General features: G+C 43.2%; 1 protein-coding gene across 5 annotated transcripts in view; it reads left to right on the top strand.

The window, feature by feature from the left end:
* arid4b (AT-rich interaction domain 4B) overlaps positions 1-19,459 on the top strand; it is a 170,623-nt gene that overhangs the window by 106,915 nt on the left and 44,249 nt on the right. For 4 of the 5 annotated variants that reach the window (XM_041188091.1, XM_041188092.1, XM_041188090.1 and 1 more), the window contains 3 exons: positions 750-1,005; positions 13,760-13,944; positions 18,721-18,963. In XM_041188091.1, coding sequence (XP_041044025.1) covers positions 750-1,005; positions 13,760-13,944; positions 18,721-18,963 — 684 coding nt within the window. The remainder of the gene's footprint in view (positions 1-749; positions 1,006-13,759; positions 13,945-18,720; positions 18,964-19,459) is intronic. The other variant, XM_041188094.1, reaches the window with a different exon arrangement.

The following is a 19,459-nucleotide window of genomic DNA, read 5'->3' as shown; positions in this document are numbered from 1 at the left end:
GTTGAAGGGTCATGAGGACTCGAAACGTCAACTCTTTTCTCCGCCGGTGCTGCCAGACCTGCTGAGTTTTTCCAGGTAATTCTGTTTTTGTCTTTCTTTCTTTCATTAGTGTAGAGCAGCAGGCCATGGATGAGCCATGTTTGAATGGGAATGATTTTCGGGGCAGCTAAAATGGAACACTATGGACAATGTCAGTCCTGTGATGACCGTATTCTACCATTCTCTCGCAGTACGTTGATTTAAAAATGTAAAATATGTCCCTTATGTATCCCTGTTAAATTTGCCCAACAATTGCTAGCACAACCAATTAGTATCAAATTGTGGAATCAAACAGTACAGAAGGAGGTCAGTCAGCCCATTGTGGCTGTACTGACATTTTGAAAGGGTTGTCCAATTAGTTCCGTTCCCCACTGTCCTGGTCAACGTTTATCCCTCTCCCAATATTGCTTATGTGGTTAATGTGGTCTTACTGTATTCAAATTGTGTTTTCTATGTTACAAAGGTGACTGACTGTGCTTCAGAAGTACTTTGGGATGTTCTGAGGTTGTGGAAGGTGCTATAAAAATGCAAGTCTTTCTTTTCTTTCAGCAGTATATGTTACCAGGTAACATGTACAATTTATTAAAGGATTAAATAGCTGGTTGTTACTGTGATGCATGGTAACTAAAAGCCTCCTTTCAGACATGTGGTGAGGAGCTATTGATATGGGTTCCTTTACTTAATTTAGAACCTTTAATGTTTTTTTCCAGATACTTGTGTGGTTTTGAGGACTATTGCAAGTCTGCGAACATTCAATTTCCCACATCACTGCAAGGGAACATTAAAACAGAGAAACAGAAAAAAGAATGTGAAAAAGGTGATGACAACTTCGATCATAAAGGTGAAAAAGAAACGGTTCAAAACACTAAGCCAGCAACAGTTGAAGTTGAGAATGAAAATGAGGATGAAAGCAAAAACATTCATCATGATGATGAACTAAAGGATCAGGAAATGAAATCTCTGAAGGCAAGTATGAATAGTGTGTGTGTGTGTGCATGTGAAGTGCTGCAGGGCACTGGAGTAATAAGGGTGTCCTTAAAATATCTCCCATCGAAGGTGAGGGTGGCAATTCACAGCTGTTACTTTCAATCTTCAGCAGGCCAAATTGCTCTCATTTAGTTATATCAGTCTCAGTTTGTTAGACTGCTACAAGCTTTAAGAAGAAAAAAAAGGAGTTGATGATGACCTAATTTTAAATGCAACCCCTTGTATAGAATCCCAAGTACAGAATTATCCCCTTGGCTAGAAAAACTAGGATTGTTTTTTGTAGAGCAAAGAATATTCAGTGATTCTATTCATGGGATAGTTGATAGAGGGGTCCAAATCATGAAGGGTTTTCACAAAGTAATTAAGGAGAAACTGTATCCGTGGCAGGAGGGTTGGTAACCAGAGGGTACAGATTTAAGGTAGTTGACAAAAAAAAAAGGTATGTTGAGGAGGAAACTTCTTTATGCATCAAGTTGTGAAGATCTGGAATATGTTGCCTCAAAGGGCGGTAGAAGCAAATTCACTGGTAACTTTCAAAAGGAAATTGGATAAATACTCGAAGCCGAAGTTGTTGCAGGGCTGTATGGGAAGGAAAGGGGAGTAGGACTAATAGATAGCTCTTTTCAAAGAGCACTGCGTCAAATGGCCTCCTTCTGTTTTGTATCATTCAGTGAATCTATGATTAACAGTTTGAACAGAAGAACATGAGAAATAGGAGCTGGAGTAGACCATACAGCCCTTTGAGCCTGCTTTGTCATTCAGCACAATCATGGCTGATCAGCCTTTACTCCACTTTACTGCCCGCTCTCCATATGCTTGGCTTCGAAGAGAAACCAAAAACCTGTCTATCCCAACCTTAAATATATTCAACGTTAGAGCATTCACAACCCTCTTGGGTAGAGAAATCCAAAGCTTCACAACCCTTTTGAGTGAAGAAATTTCTCCTCATCTCAGTCCTAAATGATCAGTGTCTTATCCTAAGATTATGACCATCGTGTTCTAGATTTCTCAGCAAGAGGGTAAACAACCGCTCAGGATCTACCCTGTCATGTTCTTTCAGAACCTTGTGTGTTTCATTGAGATTACCTCTCTTCTAAACTGCAATGAGTATAGGCCCAACCTGCTCAACCTTTCTTTATAAGACAAACCCCTTCATCCCAGGCATCAGCCTAGTGAGCCTTCTCTGCCTCGAATGCAGATATATCCCTCCTACAGTAAGAATATCAGAAGTTAGGTGTCACCTCATCAATGTCTTGGACAGTTGTAGCAAGACTTTCCTACTCATACATTCTATCCCCCTTGCAATAAAGGCCAACATTCCATTTGCTTTCCTAATTACTTGTTGTATCTGCATGCATACTTTTTGAGATTTATATACAAAGACACCCAGATCCCTCTGCACCACAGCATTCTACAGTCTCTCTCAGGTTAAATAATATTCTGCTTTTCTATTTACCCTCTAAAGTGGACAACCTCAAATTTTCCCAAATTATCCTCCTCTTGCCAAAGTCATTAACCTATCTATATCCTATCTACATCTTTTTGGGGCAGATTTTCATGGTTGAGACAGGCACTGGGAGTCAGGAATTTCCCTGACCCCACAATCCCTTCTCCCCGCTGGAGGAGCATATTTTCTGTAACAGGGCGGTGAGCATGGGCCGGAGACAGGCCTGTCACTTCCAAGTACAGGCCAAAGGTGGCAATGAAGGCAGGCCTCTACTTGTTTATTGGGATATCGGCCCAGTTCTATTCATGGTTGTTCAACTCTGTAACCCCCACCACCCACTCCCCATGCATGCCCACTCACCCAGTATCCCTTGGCACAGAACTCATGAACCATGAGAGTTCATGAGTTCGCTTCTCAGAAGTCTAAGGACACATTGTCAGAATTATCTTTTTTACATTTTGGACTTAAAGGGACTTTAACAAATGAAAATACAGGCTTTTCCCCAAAGTACAGGGGTCATCATACAGGACACTGATCTCATCTTGGTTTAAGTGCAGCCATCCCAATGACATTGCTCTGACTTTCCTGAATACTGGTGCCAGTGCCCCATGAATCAAAGTTCCTTCTTCCCTTAGCACTTTTTCTTTTGAGCTCTAATTTGCTTTAATTCTCTAATTTGCTTGACCGACTGCCAGTTGACCCTGTGCTCAGGTAACGATCCAGAGATTATTACCTTTAAGGTTCTCTTTTATTTTGAATCCTAACCCCTCAAATTCTCTCAGTAGAACATCATTCCTGGTTTTGTGTATGTCATTGGTTCCTATGTGGACTATGACAACTGGATCCTCCCACACCACTTCAAGTTTGTCTCCAGCTGCGAGGAGCTATCCTTCAGCCTGGCACTGAGCAGGTGACACAACCTTCGGAGCTCCTGGTTGCGGTTACGGAGAACAGTATCTATCTTCCTGTGTTTATTGTCCCCTTTCACGACCACGTTCCTTTTTCACTTGCCCCACTTGAATGACATCCTGCGTCTGGTGCCATTGTCACTTTGTTCATCCACCCTACAGTCCGTGTCCTCATTCGTACAGGTAGCAAGTACTTACACCTGTTGTTTAAAGTTAAGGTCCGAGGCTTCCCCATCGCTTCATGCTGGATCCCCATATCTGCCCACACCCCTGTCCCTGATCATTAATCAACTCTAAAGTTCTACTTAAGGGGTCTGACTGCCTCCTGGAACCAGATGAGGTAATTCTCCTCCTCCTCCCAGATGCCCTGTAATGTCTATAGCTCAGACTCCAGCCCAGCAACTCTGAGCCAAAGTTGCTCGAGCTGCAGACACTTCGCGCAATATGGTTGCCCTGAACTGTAATGCGTTCCATAAACTCCTACACATTTCATTCATGGTACACCACCTTCCCTGTCATGTCTGTTTAACCTTATTTAGTTATTTAATTACTTAACTAAATTAGTAACTAGCAAGCTAAAGTAACAGAAGTAACAGTCTCCTTGGGTGGGGACAAAAGAAAAAACACTCATCAGCTACTGAAGATAAAACAAAAAGCAGTACCTTCTACAACAAAAACAGAATTACCTGGAAAAACTCAGCAGGTCTGGCAGCATCGGCGGAGAAGAAAAGAGTTGACGTTTCGAGTCCTCATGACCCTTCGACAGAACTTGCATTCGAGTCCAAGAAAGAGTTGAAATATAAGCTGGTTTAAGGTGTGTGTGTGTGGGGGGGGCGGAGAGATAGAGAGACAAAGAGGTGGAGGGGGGGTGGTGTGGTTGTAGGGACAAACAAGCAGTGATAGAAGCAGATCATCAAAAGATGTCAACGACAATAGTACAATAGAACACATAGGTGGTAAAATTAAAGTTGGTGATATTATCTAAATGAATGTGCTAATTAAGAATGGATGGTAGGGCACTGAAGGTATAGCTCTAGTGGGGGGTTTTTTTTATATAATGGAAATAGGTGGGAAAAGGAAAATCTTTATAAGTTATTGGAAAAAAAAGGGAAGGGGGAAACAGAAAGGGGGTGGGGATGGGGGAGGGAGCTTACGACCTAAAGTTGTTGAATTCAATATTCAGTCCGGAAGGCTGTAAAGTCCCTAGTCGGAAGATGAGGTGTTGTTCCTCCAGTTTGCGTTGGGCTTCACTGGAACAATGCAGCAAGCCAAGGACAGACATGTGGGCAAGAGAGCAGGATGGAGTGTTGAAATGGCAAGCGACAGGGAGGTTTGGGTCATTCTTGCGGACAGACCGCAGGTGTTCTGCAAAGCGGTCGCCCAGTTTACGTTTGGTCTCTCCAATGTAGAGGAGACCACATTGGGAGCAACGAATGCAGTAGACTAAGTTGGGGGAAATGCAAGTGAAATGCTGCTTCACTTGAAAGGAGTGTTTGGGTCCTTGGACGGTGAGGAGAGAGGAAGTGAAGGGGCAGGTGTTGCATCTTTTGCGTGGGCCTGGGGTGGTGCCATAGGAGGGGGTTGAGGAGTAGGGGGTGATGGAGGAGTGGACCAGGGTGTCCCGGAGGGAGCGATCCCTACGGAATGCCGATAAGGGGTGTGAAGGGAAGATGTGTTTGGTGGTGGCATCATGCTGGAGTTGGCGGAAATGGCGGAGGATGATCCTTTGAATGCGGAGGCTGGTGGGGTGATAAGTGAGGACAAGGGGGACCCTATCATGTTTCTGGGAGGGAGGAGAAGGCGTGAGGGCGGATGCGCGGGAGATGGGCCGGACACGGTTGAGGGCCCTGTCAACGACCGTGGGTGGAAAACCTCGGTTAAGGAAGAAGGAGGACATGTCAGAGGAACTGTTTTTGAATGTAGCATCATCGGAACAGATGCGACGGAGGCGAAGGAACTGAGAGAATGGGATGGAGTCCTTACAGGAAGCGGGGTGTGAGGAGCTGTAGTCGAGATAGCTGTGGGAGTCGGTGGGTTTGTAATGGATATTGGTGGACAGTCTATCACCAGAGATTGAGACAGAGAGGTCAAGGAAGGGAAGGGAAGTGTCAGAGATGGACCACGTGAAAATGATGGAGGGGTGGAGATTGGAAGCAAAATTAATAAATTTTTCCAAGTCCTGACGAGAGCATGAAGCGGCACCGAAGTAATCATCGATGTACCGGAGAAAGAGTTGTGGAAGGGGGCCGGAGTAGGACTGCAACAAGGAATGTTCCACATACCCCATAAAGAGACAGGCATAGCTGGGGCCCATGTGGGTACCCATAGCCACACCTTTTATTTGGAGGAAATGAGAGGAGTTGAAGGAGAAATTGTTCAGTGTGAGAACAAGTTCAGCCAGACGGAGGAGAGTAGTGGTGGATGGGGATTGTTCGGGCCTCTGTTCGAGGAAGAAGCTAAGGGCCCTCAGACCATCCTGGTGGGGGATGGAGGTGTAGAGGGATTGGACGTCCATGGTGAAGAGGAAGCGGTTGGGGCCAGGGAACTGGAAATTGTTGATGTGACGTAAGGTGTCAGAGGAATCACGGATGTAGGTGGGAAGGGACTGGACAAGGGGAGAGAGAAGGGAGTCAAGATAACGAGAAATGAGTTCTGTGGGGCAGGAACAAGCTGAGACGATCGGTCTACCGGGGCAGTTCTGTTTGTGGATTTTGGGTAGGAGATAGAAGCGGGCCGTCCGAGGTTGGGAGACTATCAGGTTGGAAGCTGTGGGAGGGAGATCCCCAGAGGAGATGAGGTCAGTGACAGTCCTGGAAACAATGGCTTGATGTTCAGTGGTGGGGTCATGGTCCAGGGAGAGGTAGGAGGAAGTGTCTGCGAGTACCTTCTTCCTGCTTTACACCAAACTCCCACTTGCACCAAATTCCTGACTGAACACTGCAGTAGCAAACTCTGAGTGCCTCAGCAAATATTGCCATTTGTACCATTCATACAACCATCAATGCACCTCCCTGATAAGAGATCAGATTGGGTTTTACTCTTGTTTTTTCCCTTCTCTTTGCTCTAACCAGAGAACTGTTGGCACAAACCCAGGCATGGGTGAAGTGAAAATTGGAGGAACTGAAAACCATATATATCACAGTGTATGGCTGTATACAATCAGCCTAGCTACCAGCTAATCTCCAAGTTATCATAGAGTTCAGTTAGCCCCCTCATTACATCAAATGGAGGCACATCTCTGTTGCCCAAGAAACCCAGCACATATATACAGGCACCTATCCCATGGTGCCTACCATGGTTCTGTGTGTAGCACTCTCACTTTGGAGTCAGAAAATTGTCAGTTCAAATCCCCGCTGGAGAGACTAGAGAACATGGTCCAGCCTGACATTCTGATGGAGTGCTGCACTGTCAGAGGTGCCGGCTTTTAGATGAGACTGAGGACTTGATCTCCCGTCTCTGTGGACCTAAATACCCAATGGGATTATTCCTATGAAGAGCAGAGGAGTTATCCCAGTGTCCAGGCCTAAGTTTATTCCTCAGCCAACACCACATTTTCAAAAAAAATGATTTGGTCATTATTTAATTGAGCTTTATGGAATCCTGCTCTGTGCAGATTGGCTGCCAATTTCTTCCATTACAACAATGACTATACTTCAAAAGATATGTAATTGGCTGTAAAGCGATTTGAGATATCCTGAGATCGTGAAAGGTGCTATGTAAATGCAAGTCAGTTTTTCCCGATGCAGTTATGAGTGTGATAGTGAACCCCTGCACCTTATGCAAAAACACTCTTGGCAAGCAATAACCCTGACCTTGATATATGAGACGGTCTGTCTTTAATAATCCTGGGATGGATAAACACAACGAAGATGAATAAGCTGCTCCTGTTCCAAGCCCTCGCTGTTGAGAATCCAGCCTAACAATGCATGGTGAAGATGCTTTGCACTAGCAAATAGCCACAAAATGACCCAGAGGCCTCCAATTCCCGGAGGTCAACAGAGAGCCGAAGCTGATTCCAAATGTGATTTCAAGTATAATTGTGCATATGGAGAAGGTGGTCAGGCCAGTTTTGAGACGTGGTGTGCTAGTATTTTAAAGTCAAGCTTAAAATTCCACAATTCATAAGAGACTTGACTGAGATCTCCTCATACCAAGTATTTAAATATCCAATAAATCCCAGTTTTGACAGTCTATATTTTATTGCCTGCCAACAATGAGTCTTGGCAACTCTCATACAATATCACCAAAACAGATCTTCTGGTCATTATGATATTATTGTTTGTGGGAGTTTGCTTTGTGAAAATTGATTGCCCCTTTCCTATATTAGAACTGTGACCATACTTCAAAAGTACTTTATTGACAGTAAAGCGTTTTGGGGCTTCCTGTGGTCGTGAAAAGTACTGTATAAATACAAGCCTTTCTTTTATTGAAATCCATAATGTAATGATAGTGGCTTATTCGAAGTATAAGGGCTGGGGGACAACATTGGTATCTTCAGCAAGATAGGTTGTAAGGCAGAAATAGGGGAGAGAAAATGCAGCATTGAATTTGGTTTCCATAGAAACACAGGTGGGGTCATACTTTCACAGTTTCTTCACGTTGTTGTGAAACTGATGAAGGAAGAACTTGCACACAGGGTCCTCGAACTAGCAAATGGTGCACTGCACCTGTAATTCCCAGATATCTACATCCTCCAATTCTAACCTGTTGCACATTCCTTTTCTCTATCATTCCAACATTGGCGACTGTGCCTTTAGCCATCTGGACTCTTAAGCTCTAGAATTCCCTCTCTAAACCTCTTTGTCTCTCTCCTTTACAGCAGTGCTTAAAATCCACCTCTTTGGCCAAGCTTTCCATCATCTCTCCTCCTGTGTTTCAGTGCCAAATTTTTGTTGATAATGCTCTGGGAAGCGCCTTGGATCATTTTACTACTTTAAAAGGCGCAAGTTGTTGCTTAGGAACTTCCCCCACTCGTGGGTACTTTATTACTTGAAAACAGTCGACAAGATCATTATTTTCTATTGCCAAAATGTGACTGATGATAAGCAGAGCTTCACACCCTGTCACCTTTACACCACAGCCTCTGCTTTGTTCCCCATGGGGTGATCATTAAACAAAATACTAGTATTATGGCAGCTTATTCATGTAAAGCATAAATAGGCAATGTGTGCCTCATTATTGTCAACAGTGGTTCAACGGTAGCATTCCTGCCTATGAGTTAGAAGGTTATGACTTCAAGCCCCCTCCTGAATTCAAGCACATAATCCAGCTAGGCGTTACTTGGGGAATGCTGTACTGCCCCAACCCCTCTTACAGATAAGATGGTTAGCCCTCTCGGATGGATGTAAAACAGCAATGGAATTCACCTCCGTGTCCTGCCCAACTTTTGTCCCTCAACCAATACAATCAATGAGCCACGAAAATTTATTAACCTGTTCTTTATCTCATCGTTACATATGAACCAATGAAATAGGAGCAGAGGTAGCCCATTCGACCCCTTGAGCCTGCTTCTCTATTCATTTGGATCATGGCTTATCTGTTTGCGTTTCGAATTCCATATTCCCATCTACGCCCAATAACCTTTGATTCCCTTGCTCAACAAGAATCTATCTACCGCTGCCTTAAAAATGTTCAATGACCCCGCCTCTGCTTCCTTCTGAGGCAGAGCTCCAAAGTCACACAACCCTCAGAAAAAATTTCTCCTCCTCTCTGTTCTATAAAGACAACCCCTAATGTTAAAATCAGTGTCCCCTAGTTCTGGGCTATTGTTTGTGGGACCTTGCTGTATGCAAATTGTTGTTGTAAAAGGTGCTAAACTGATCAATTATTTTTCTTTCTTGGCTGTTGTGTTTGTCTACATAACAACAGTGACTGTGCTTCAAGAATATTTTACTTCCTTCTATGTTGCAAAATCCTATGATTCATTGATTGGGGCTCTGCCTTGGCCCTGTTCAGTACTGACAACTTTGTTAAACACAGTACATATAATGAACCATTCAGAGCAGGGAAGTACCAAGATCAGTCACTGGTTTAAGAGACCCTGGCCCTTTTTGAAAGATGAAACCTGCTAACTATTTATAATCCCACTGAGAACTAGAAATACCTATAATGGTACTTTGGGTGATAATTTGTGGAAACCTGATAATCTGCCAAGAATGCTTATTCACCAAAAAAAATGCAATAGTTTCGTATGCCCCTTCCCTGACGAGCTGCTAATCTCACTGGGGGTGAATGGGTCTCCCCGCTGCCCCTCGTCCCCGCATGAGGAGACGGGTGACTACGTCAGAGTGAGACGGAGACTGAGTAAGTAGTGAATTAGGTTCATGTGGGAATTCAGCGCCCAGGGGAAAGAGGCGTGGTATACATAGGAATTATCCAGGGCAAATAAATCTGCAGAAAATTTAAGCAACTAGCAGAACTCTGGATTAGAATTCTGGACTATTGACCTGGAAGTCGAATGATAGACATTGCACAAATAAGGGAGGGGTCAAATACCTAGGTACTTTGTTTCAGAAGATGGTCACGCCTCTTCGAATAGAGTCACCTGTTTTGGTCAGCGGTGAGGGACAGGAGGATGTGACCATGAGTGAGGCGGGTAATGGGACTGAGCAGACATTAGTGTAGGAACCTCAGACTTTGCAGTTGTCAAACAGTTTTGATGTGCTCACAACCTGTGTGGGTGAAATGAAAGTGATGTCTGCAAGGTGGATGAGCAGGCTGGCCATGGCATCATGGTACAGGAAGCCATTCAAGTGGGGAAGCAAACAGGAATGTAGTGGTAATAGGGAACGGTATAGTGAGGGAGATTGACACTGTTCTCTGCAGCAAAAGGTGAGAGTCCAGAAGGCTCTGTTGCCTGCCCGGTGCCAGGTTTCGCGACATCTGCTCAGGACTGGAGGGGAACTTGTAGTGGGAGGGGGAGGATCCAGTTGTCATGGTCCATGTAGGTACCAACAACTTGAGAAGGACAAGAAAAGGAGGTTTTACATAGTCAGTATGAAAAGCTAGATACCAAATTAAAAAGAAGAACCTCAAAGGTAGTAACCTCTGGATTATTACCTGAGCCATGTTCAAATTGGCATAGGACAAATAAGATTAGGGAGATGAATGCGTGGCTCAAAGATTGGTGTGGAAGAAGTTGGTTCCAGTTTGTGGGGCACTGGCACCAATATTGGAGAAAGTGGGGGCTGTACAGTTGGGATGACCTACACCTGAACCGCACTGAGATGAGTGTTCTTGTAAATCGTATAACTAGGGAAGTAAGGAGGGTTTTAAACTAAACAAGGGGGCTGAGGGATCAAGTTTGGGTAGATGTGACAAATCAAGGGATAGAGTCAAGGCAGGGGACCATACTGATAATATTGGAAATGAGGGTTATAGAATAGCAGGAAGGATGCAGAGAGGTAAAACCTAAGAATATACCAATAGTCAAGACTAGATGTTACAAAGATGACAAAACTAAAGGCTCTGAATCTGAATGCGCATAGCATTCATGACAAAGTAAATGAATTGATAGCCTATTTTGAAGCCAATAAATATGATCTGATAGCCATTACAGACACTTGGCTGCAAGCTGACAAAATTTGGGTCCTGAATATTGAGGGGTATAGGACATTCAAGACGAATAAGAAGCTAGGTAAAGGCGGAGGGGTAGTACTGTTGATCAAAGATGGCATTGGTGCAATATTTAGAGACGATCTTGGTTCAGGAGATCAGGATATAGAATCGGTTTGGAATAGTAGGGGAAAGAAGCCAGAGTGGAAGTGGTCTATAGGCCCCCTAACGGTAACCTTAATTTAGGACAAAGTATACAAGAAGAAATATTGGGTGCTTGTATTAAAGGGATGGCAATAGTCAAGGATGATTTTAATCTACATATGAACTGGAAAAATCAGTTTGGCAGAAGTAGCCTGGGTGAGGAAATCATAGGATACCTCTGAGATAGTTTCTTAGAGCAGCACGTTTTGTGACAGGATTAATTTTACATCCAGTTTGAAAGTGAGAAGAGTGGGTCTAAGACTAGAATTTTAAACTTAAATAGAGGCAACTATGTGAGCATGAAAGCTGAGTTAGCTGAAGTGAACTGGGATACTAGGCTAAAGGATAGATCAATAGAGAAGCAGTGGCAGACATTTAAGGGGATCTTTCAGAATACTCAGAATAAATATATACCTGATTTAAAGAAAAATTCTAAAGGCTGGACCCACCATCCGTGGTTAACTGGAGAAGTTAAGGTAAACATCAAACTTAGGAAAAAGCATATAACTGGGCAATGATGAATGGTAGATTAGATGATTGGTCAGAATATAAAGAATGACGGAGAATGTCTAAAAAGTTAATCAGGGGTAAGAAATTAGAGTATGAGAATAAGCTCATTCAAAATATAAAAACAGAGTTTCTACAGGTGTTTAAAAAAAAGAGTAAGTAAAGTGAATGTTGGTCCTCTAGAGAGTGACAGTAAGGAGTTAATAGTAGATAATAAGGAAATGGCGGAGGAAATGAACAAATATTTCGCTTCTGTCTTCACTATAGAAGATACCGAAACCATTCCAGTAATAGTTGAAAATCAGGAGATGGAAGGGAGAGGGGAACTTGGTGAAATTACAATCACTAGGGAAGCAGTACTAAGCAAACTGCGGGCTGACAAGTCTCCGGATCCTGATGGACTTCATCCTAGGGTCTTAAAAGAGCTGGATAATAAGGTAGTAGATGCATTGGTGTTAGTTTTCCTTCATTCCATAGACTCTGGAATGGTTCCATCAGACTGGCAAGTAACAAGTATAACCTCTCTGTTCAAGAAGGAAGGGAGGCAGAAAACAGGAAAGTCTTGGCCAATTAGCTTGACATCTGTCGTGGGGAAGGTGTTAGAATCAATCATGAAGGAGGTTATAGCTGGGCACTTAGAAAAACTCAAGGTAATTGGGAAGAGTCAGCATGATTTTGTGAAAGGGAAATCATGTTTAACCAATTTATTGGAGTTCTTTGAAGGAGTAACATGTGCTGTGGATAATGGGGAGCCTATAGATGTGTACTGTGCTTGGATTTCCAGAAGGCATTTGATGAGGTGCCACATCAAAGATTATTGTGGAAACCAAAAGCTCATGGTGTAATGGGTAACATATTAGCGAGGATAGAAGATTGGTTGGCTGGCAGAAAGCAGAGTATGCATAAATGGGTCATTTTCTGATTAGCAGGATGTGGTGAGTGGAGTCCCACAGGGGTCCGTGCTGGGCCTCAACTTTTTACAATTTTTATCAATGACTTAGATGAGAGTGAACGCATGGTAGCTAAATTTGCAGATGATGCAAAGATAGAAAGGAAAGTATGTTGTGAAGAGGACACAAGGAGGTTGCAGATGGATATAGATAGGTTGAGTGAATAGGCAAAAATCTGGCAGATGGAACATAATGTGGGAAAATGTGAAGTTGTTCACTTTGACAGGAAGAATAAAAAAGCAGAGTATTACTTAAACGGAGAAAGGCTGCAGAATTCCGAGGTGCAGAGGGATCTAGTGTTCTCGTGCGTGAGTCACAAAATGTTAGTATGCTGGTACAGCAAGTAATTAAGAAGGCTAATAGAATGCTATCCTTTATTATGAGAGGACTTGAACATAAAAGTAAAGATGTTATGCCTCAGTTATACAGGGCATTGGTGAGGCCGCATCTTGAATACTGAGTGCAGTTTTGGCCTCCTTGTGTAAGGAAGGATGTAAATGTGTTGGAGGTGGTTCAGAGGAGGTTTCCTAGATTGATACCTGGAATGAGCAGGTTGTCTTATGAGGAAGGGTCGGACAGACTGGACATGTTTTCACTGGAGTTTAGAAGAGTGAGGGGTGACTTGATTGAAGTGTATAAGATCCTGAACGGTATTGACAAGGTGAACATGGAAAGGTTGTTTTCTCTTGTGGGTGAGTCCAGAACTCGGAGGCACAGTTTTAAAATTAGGGATTACTCTTTTAGGACAGATATAGGAGAAGTTTTTTTCTCGAGGGTTGTGCAACTTTTGAATTCTCTGCCTCAGCAGACAGTGGAGGCAGGATCACTGGATATTTTTAAGGCGGAGGTAGATAGATTCTTGTTAGGCAAGGGAATCAAAGGTTATCGAGGGTAGATGGGAATGTGGACTTTGAAACACAAACAGATCAGCCATGATCTTGTTGAATGGCAGAGCGGGCTCGAGGGGCCGACTGGCCTACTTCTGCTCCTATTCCGTATGTTTGTATGTCCTATGTCCATATGTCCTGTGAAAGGGGAACACCCGCATCCCAGGTCCCTGCATCTGGATGGAGAAGCCTGGGAACAGGTTACCCTCCAACCAGATGAAAAGAAAATGGGCATGGGTCTTTGCTGCTCATAATGGAGCTGTTTTATCCTTGCAGGCGCGGAAAAAGCACCTGCCAGAATTTACAGCACAGGCACCAGACACCAGAAAGGACAGCAACAAAGTGAAAATTGAAGAGAGCGAAGAAAGCAAAGGAGATCAAATTGGTGCTGTAAGAGATATTCTTCGATGCAAAACTGAAGAATTAAAGACAGAAAAATTGGAGGATAAAGGAAAACATGGGTGAGTGTTTCATAATTTTAAAGTTTAAAATTGCAACCTGGCACCCAGCTGCTTGTTCTAGTGAAGTTGTGCTAAACATTAAATTGTCAATCTGATGGAAACCAGCTTCTAAATCGTGGGGTGAGTGTCACAGAATCTTGACAGTGCAGAAGGAGGCCATTCGGCCCATCGAGTCTGCACTGACTCTCTGAAAGAGCATTCCGCCTAGTGCCACTCCTCTGCCTTATCCCCGTAACCTTGCACATTCTCTTTTTCAGGTAGCAATCCAATTGATATAATAGATAATTATATATATATATAAAATTAATTATAATATAATATAATTATATTTATGTTAAATAAAATAATAGCAATCCAATAGCAAATCCAATGACACACCAGCTGAATTTGGAAAAGAGCATCCAATTTGATTGGCCTGAAGCACAGATGTAATTGTTAAGGTATGTTGCTGTTGCTCCACACCTTGCCAACAATGGAATGACATGACAAGTTGTAGTTACCATCACTGTCGACTTTACCTTTCAGTTACAGCCTTTTAGAATTTCCTTTTGGTACAATAGGCCTTGCCAATCAGACACCAATTTTCCCAACAGTTAGTGGGTTAAATAAAAAAAAAGTGGGCAATCTTAGACAATAATTGAAAGTGTTTTTGCCATTGTAAAGCTAAAGAGTGTGGGTCTTAATTCAAAGTTGCTTTCATTCAGATAATCTGAGAATTCTGTCCTTTTACCACAGCCATTCCCACTCTGTTGTTCCTTCATTGAAGTGATTGAATAATTCAGTTTTTTTAGTGTGAGCATTTCGAATCATTTAGGTGTAGACTCTTTACTTTGACTTGAAGGAAATCAAGTGGTTCTAATGCAGGGTTGAACTTTGGCACTTCAGGTCAATGAAGTTTGAAACTTGTGAGCAGATCCAGTCAGCATCCTAGCATGTTCATAAACTAATAGTAATACCACTAATTAATGCAGCTTAAAATGACCATTCAACAACTTTTATGAAGGAAAAAATATTTTTTGGCAAACAATGCCTTTTACTATACCTTATGCTTTAACTGGCTGTGCCCCTTCTCTGTTACAGCAACATACACTGACTCCCAAATTCCCACTGGTGAAATGGTGAGCCTTTGAATGAGCCATGGTTGACGCTACAATATTTTTAACCTGCCTAAATGATATTGTAGCAGCTCCAGCTATTTGGCTACAGTCTTATGTCAGTCAGAAACCCTTCTCATTTCCCAAGTTTGTTCATCTTAGCAGCCTATACCCTCCCCTTCCTCCACTTCCTGAGAAAATATCCCACCTTCTCAGAACGTTGAGCTTGGATCCCTGTCGAGTGTACAATAAAACAGCGTTGCTTTTTGTCAGAAAGTGTACCAGAAATTAGATGTGCACAGGGTGTGAAATATTTTGGTCCATTTGTTTGGCCCTTCCCTGCAATTTCTCCACATGGCAGCACAGAGATTGCAGGCAAAAGGGAGAAAAAGAGAGAGGGAGCCTGGGGGAGGTGGAGAGGAAGTGAGGGGAGGAGTGAGAGAGGGAGGGGAGGCGGAGGAGAGAAATATACATTGGGGAGAGTGAAAGGTGTATGGTGAATGGGAAAGGTATATTGGGAGGGGGGTGGGTGGTGGGAATAGAAATGTATACAGTTGGTGGGGGAGAAGAGGTATATGGAGGAGGAGAATAGAGAGTGATATAGTAGGAAGGGGAGAGAGAGAGATGAAAGAGTGAGCAACACAAGAAGACGACATGGATGAGAAGGTGAAAGTAGGACTGACCACAGATTTCCCAGTTCCTAACCTGCTGCTGACTCTAACCCAACTTGGTTGTACCTGCAGCACAATGAGCAGTGAGAAAAACCAATAAAACCAGCTGACCAATGACTTATGAAGGAGGCAGTTCCAGGGCCTGTGCTTTGTGAATTCTCTCAGAATAAACTGTGCTGTTGTAGTAATAGGAAACTTATAGTGTGTGGCTGGGGACCTTGAATGTTGAAGTTTGAAAGAGGAAATGTACAAGAAGGATGGTGAAGTAGTGAACTAGATATAGTAACATGAGCATAGGAATAACTAATTTAGAGACAGGAAAACCACCAGAGGGATAGTTAGTGAACCAGAGACAGTAAAACCAGCAGGATAGTTAGTAAAATCAGCAGAGCTGTGAAAAGTAGAAACGGGAAATTCAGCACAGGTAATAGAGTGAGGTTGGGTGTAAGATAATATGATCGTTTGGTGGTTTTTTGCCTGAACAGATTTGAGAGTCACTTAGCATAAAACTTGTTGTGTTGCTTGTTCCAACTTTATTGAGCTGGCTGTGAATTACATCAAACACGTGGACAGATTTGGTCAAATTTATTTTAGTTTTAGGCAGCATTGTTACTCCCTACGTGTCAGTCAATTAAAGTGCATACTAGACTTTGAAGTAATCATCTGTATAATTAGAACAATCAGAAGCTCATTTTAAATTCCCAGTAGAATGGTTGTTCCAGTGTAGAACAATTTTTATTTCTTTAGCGTTCCAGGCATATACAAAAGACACCTTGCAGCACTTTATGGGACAGGGAAAAGAAAAAGATTGATTAAATCTCACGAGTTAAATGTTATAAAGGAGGCCAAATTATTTGTCTTTCTAGTATATATCATGGTGTCTCAGATACGTAGGGGCTGGATTTTGCCAGACTTCGAGGGATGGGCTTGGAGGCAAGATTGAGGTTGGAGTGCCCGTTGCTGTGGCATATTACCAGCTGTGGGGAAGATGGAGGATGGCTCCCCTGCCCAGAGGCCAGCTTTGCCACTCAAGTGGCCAAGTAGAGGCTTCTTCCTGCTGCCACTGGCAGTGGGGAGACTGCCTGGTGAACCATAGCAACCTCCCACACATAAACAAAAACAAAATTACCTGGAAAAACTCAGCAGGTCTGGCAGCATCGGCGGAGAAGAAAAGAGTTGACGTTTCGAGTCCTCATGACCCTTCAACAGAACTGATTTTTCTTTACAATGAGAGGGGTGAAATATAAGCTGGTTTAAGGTGGGGGGTGGGAGGTGGGGAGAGAAGTGGAGGGGGGGGTGTTGTTGTAGGGACAAGCAAGCAGTGATAGGAGCAGATCATCAAAAGATGTCACAGACAAAGGAACAAAAGAACACAGAGGTGTTGAAGCTGGTGATATTATCTAAACGAATGTGCTAATTAAGAATGGATGGTAGGGCACTCAAGGTATAGCTCTAGTGGGGGTGGGGGGCATAAAAGATTTAAAAATAATGGAAATAGGTGGGAAGAGAAAAATCTATATAAATTATTGGAAAAAAAACAAAAGGAAGGGGGAAGAAACAGAAAGGGGGTAGGGATGGAGGAGGGAGCTCAAGACCTAAAGTTGTTGAATTCAATATTCAGTCCGGAAGGCTGTAACGTGCCTAGTCGGAAGATGAGGTGCTGTTTCTCCAGTTTACGTTTGGTCTCTCCAATGTAGAGGAGCCACCTCCCTGTGGACTCAGCATCAATGACTGCCTTCGTGGCAAAACCCCACCCCCTGCCCTCACTGACCTCCTTCCCACCCACTCCTTAGTGGGCCTGCCTGATTGGCACCAGTGACCTCCAACCCCACAGGGATGACGTTCACCACTGCATCCTCTTGGCTGCATGCAGTCCCAGCAGTGGTCACCATTCCTGATGGTGCTGCTGAGACTGAAGAGCTGCTGGCCTCTGATTGGCCAGCAGCTCTTGGGAACAGGCCCCTGTCTTTTGAAGAGATGGGAACCCTGATGGCAGCTAAACAGTTGCCTGATGGGCCTAAAATGTGGCAGGGGATCCTACATATGGCCAAGGCTCACTTGCCTCTGGCTTTCTGGTCTGTTGTCGGTGCCCCCTCTGCCCCAACAAAATTCAACCTGTAGTGTTTGAAGCCACATTCCACACTAATTTGCATATATGTTATGTTGTTGATCTTAACAGATCTCCACATTCTGATTTAGGCTGTATCTGGCTATCAGGCAACAGTGCTTTTAGCCTTTTCCAAACCTCCAGGACCACAAAATGTTTCCATAGGACAAACCAACAAATCAAAAATAAAAGTGCAATTAGGATTTAGTTGTCTGGCCTTAGTGGCTATGATTGGCAGTGCTCATAGGCTCTCAAGGGTCTGAGAATTCAGGCACCTTGTGTCAGCTCTGTTCTCTGTGTTCCATCTGCCACCACAGATCCATTCACCTCAGCAACTCAAATCAAAATTATAATTCTCCAAGTTTTTGCCAATCTTTTACAGACATTTCCAACAATCCTGATACTTGCATATTTGTGAACAATCCAAGTCTTGAAACACATAATTTATAAAGTATGATTATTACATTCCCTCATGGCTGTTGTCATCATCACATAAAGTATTGAGGAAGGATTTTCACAGCCTCCTCTCTTGTTTCTCACGGAAGGAGAGGGATTTCTGACACGCCTTTTGGTTATGCCCTAAAGGGGTGCAACTTTGGACCTCAGCTAACTGCACCAGTGCAAACTATTTAATCTAGATGGAAAGAAATAAATTAAATTATTGCATTAAATCACTTTTTAAACTACATTTTTAAAAATTGTAACATTTTAAGTAAGTTGCTATTTTGTATCATAGGACAGGAGGCACTGTTCTGATGCTCAGAATGTCCTGGGTTTTGGAAGGGAACTAGAATAACAATATTGCAGTGCTCACTAGAGCGTCGTAAACATAAAATACAACCAAAGGAAATTGTTAATATTGTTTTTTTAAAAACATAAATGTTTTTCATTTATCTGGGGTTAGTGATGAAAGCAGTAAAGAGGAGGAGGAAGATGAAGAGGAGGAGGAAGATGAAGAGGAGGAAGATGGTGATGATGAAGAGAGGGAAGAAGAGGAAGAATTTGAGTGCTACCCAGCAGGAATGAAAGTTCAAGTGAGATATGGTCGAGGGAGGAACCAGAAGCTGTATGAAGCCAGCATTAAAGATTGTGACGTGGAGGGTGGAATAGTTCTATACCTGGTGCACTACTGTGGCTGGAACGTGAGGTGAGTTAGAAGCTACAAACCATCTATCTCATTTAGAGCTGTTAAAAGGGAATGCCATGCAGATTGAATCATTCCATTGTATGGTCTCTTGTGTCCTGTCTCTTCTCCAATTTTCCATGCCATCTTTCAAGATTGTAGCTTTGAGCCTTGCAGTCAGTGATTGGAACCTTGTGCGACAGAACTTGGTGTGTGCCAGAGTGTAAGCCTTGCTGCCTCTACCTTGTCCTAGTGCTTTGTGCCCAGTTCTTTTTCCCCGGTTGGTCTAAATCTTTTGAACATCATTAGGTAGTTTGTATGGTTGCACTTTGGTACTCTGTCCTGTTACTGCAAAATGCTGTTAATCCCGTTGAATACTATATTCCTGCGCTGGAAGAATTAATATTTGAATTAGCAGAGGGACCAACTTAACATTTCAATTCTGTTCCTCCTGCTCACTTCCCATGGCTGTCAATTTTAGGCATTAGATAAGCACTTGGGTTGAGTGGAGTGCTCGGAG

The sequence above is a fragment of the Carcharodon carcharias genome, chromosome 5 (assembly GCF_017639515.1).
Source record: "Carcharodon carcharias isolate sCarCar2 chromosome 5, sCarCar2.pri, whole genome shotgun sequence".
Classification (NCBI taxonomy): domain Eukaryota; kingdom Metazoa; phylum Chordata; class Chondrichthyes; order Lamniformes; family Lamnidae; genus Carcharodon; species Carcharodon carcharias.
This window is presented reverse-complemented; position numbering and strand designations above follow the sequence as displayed.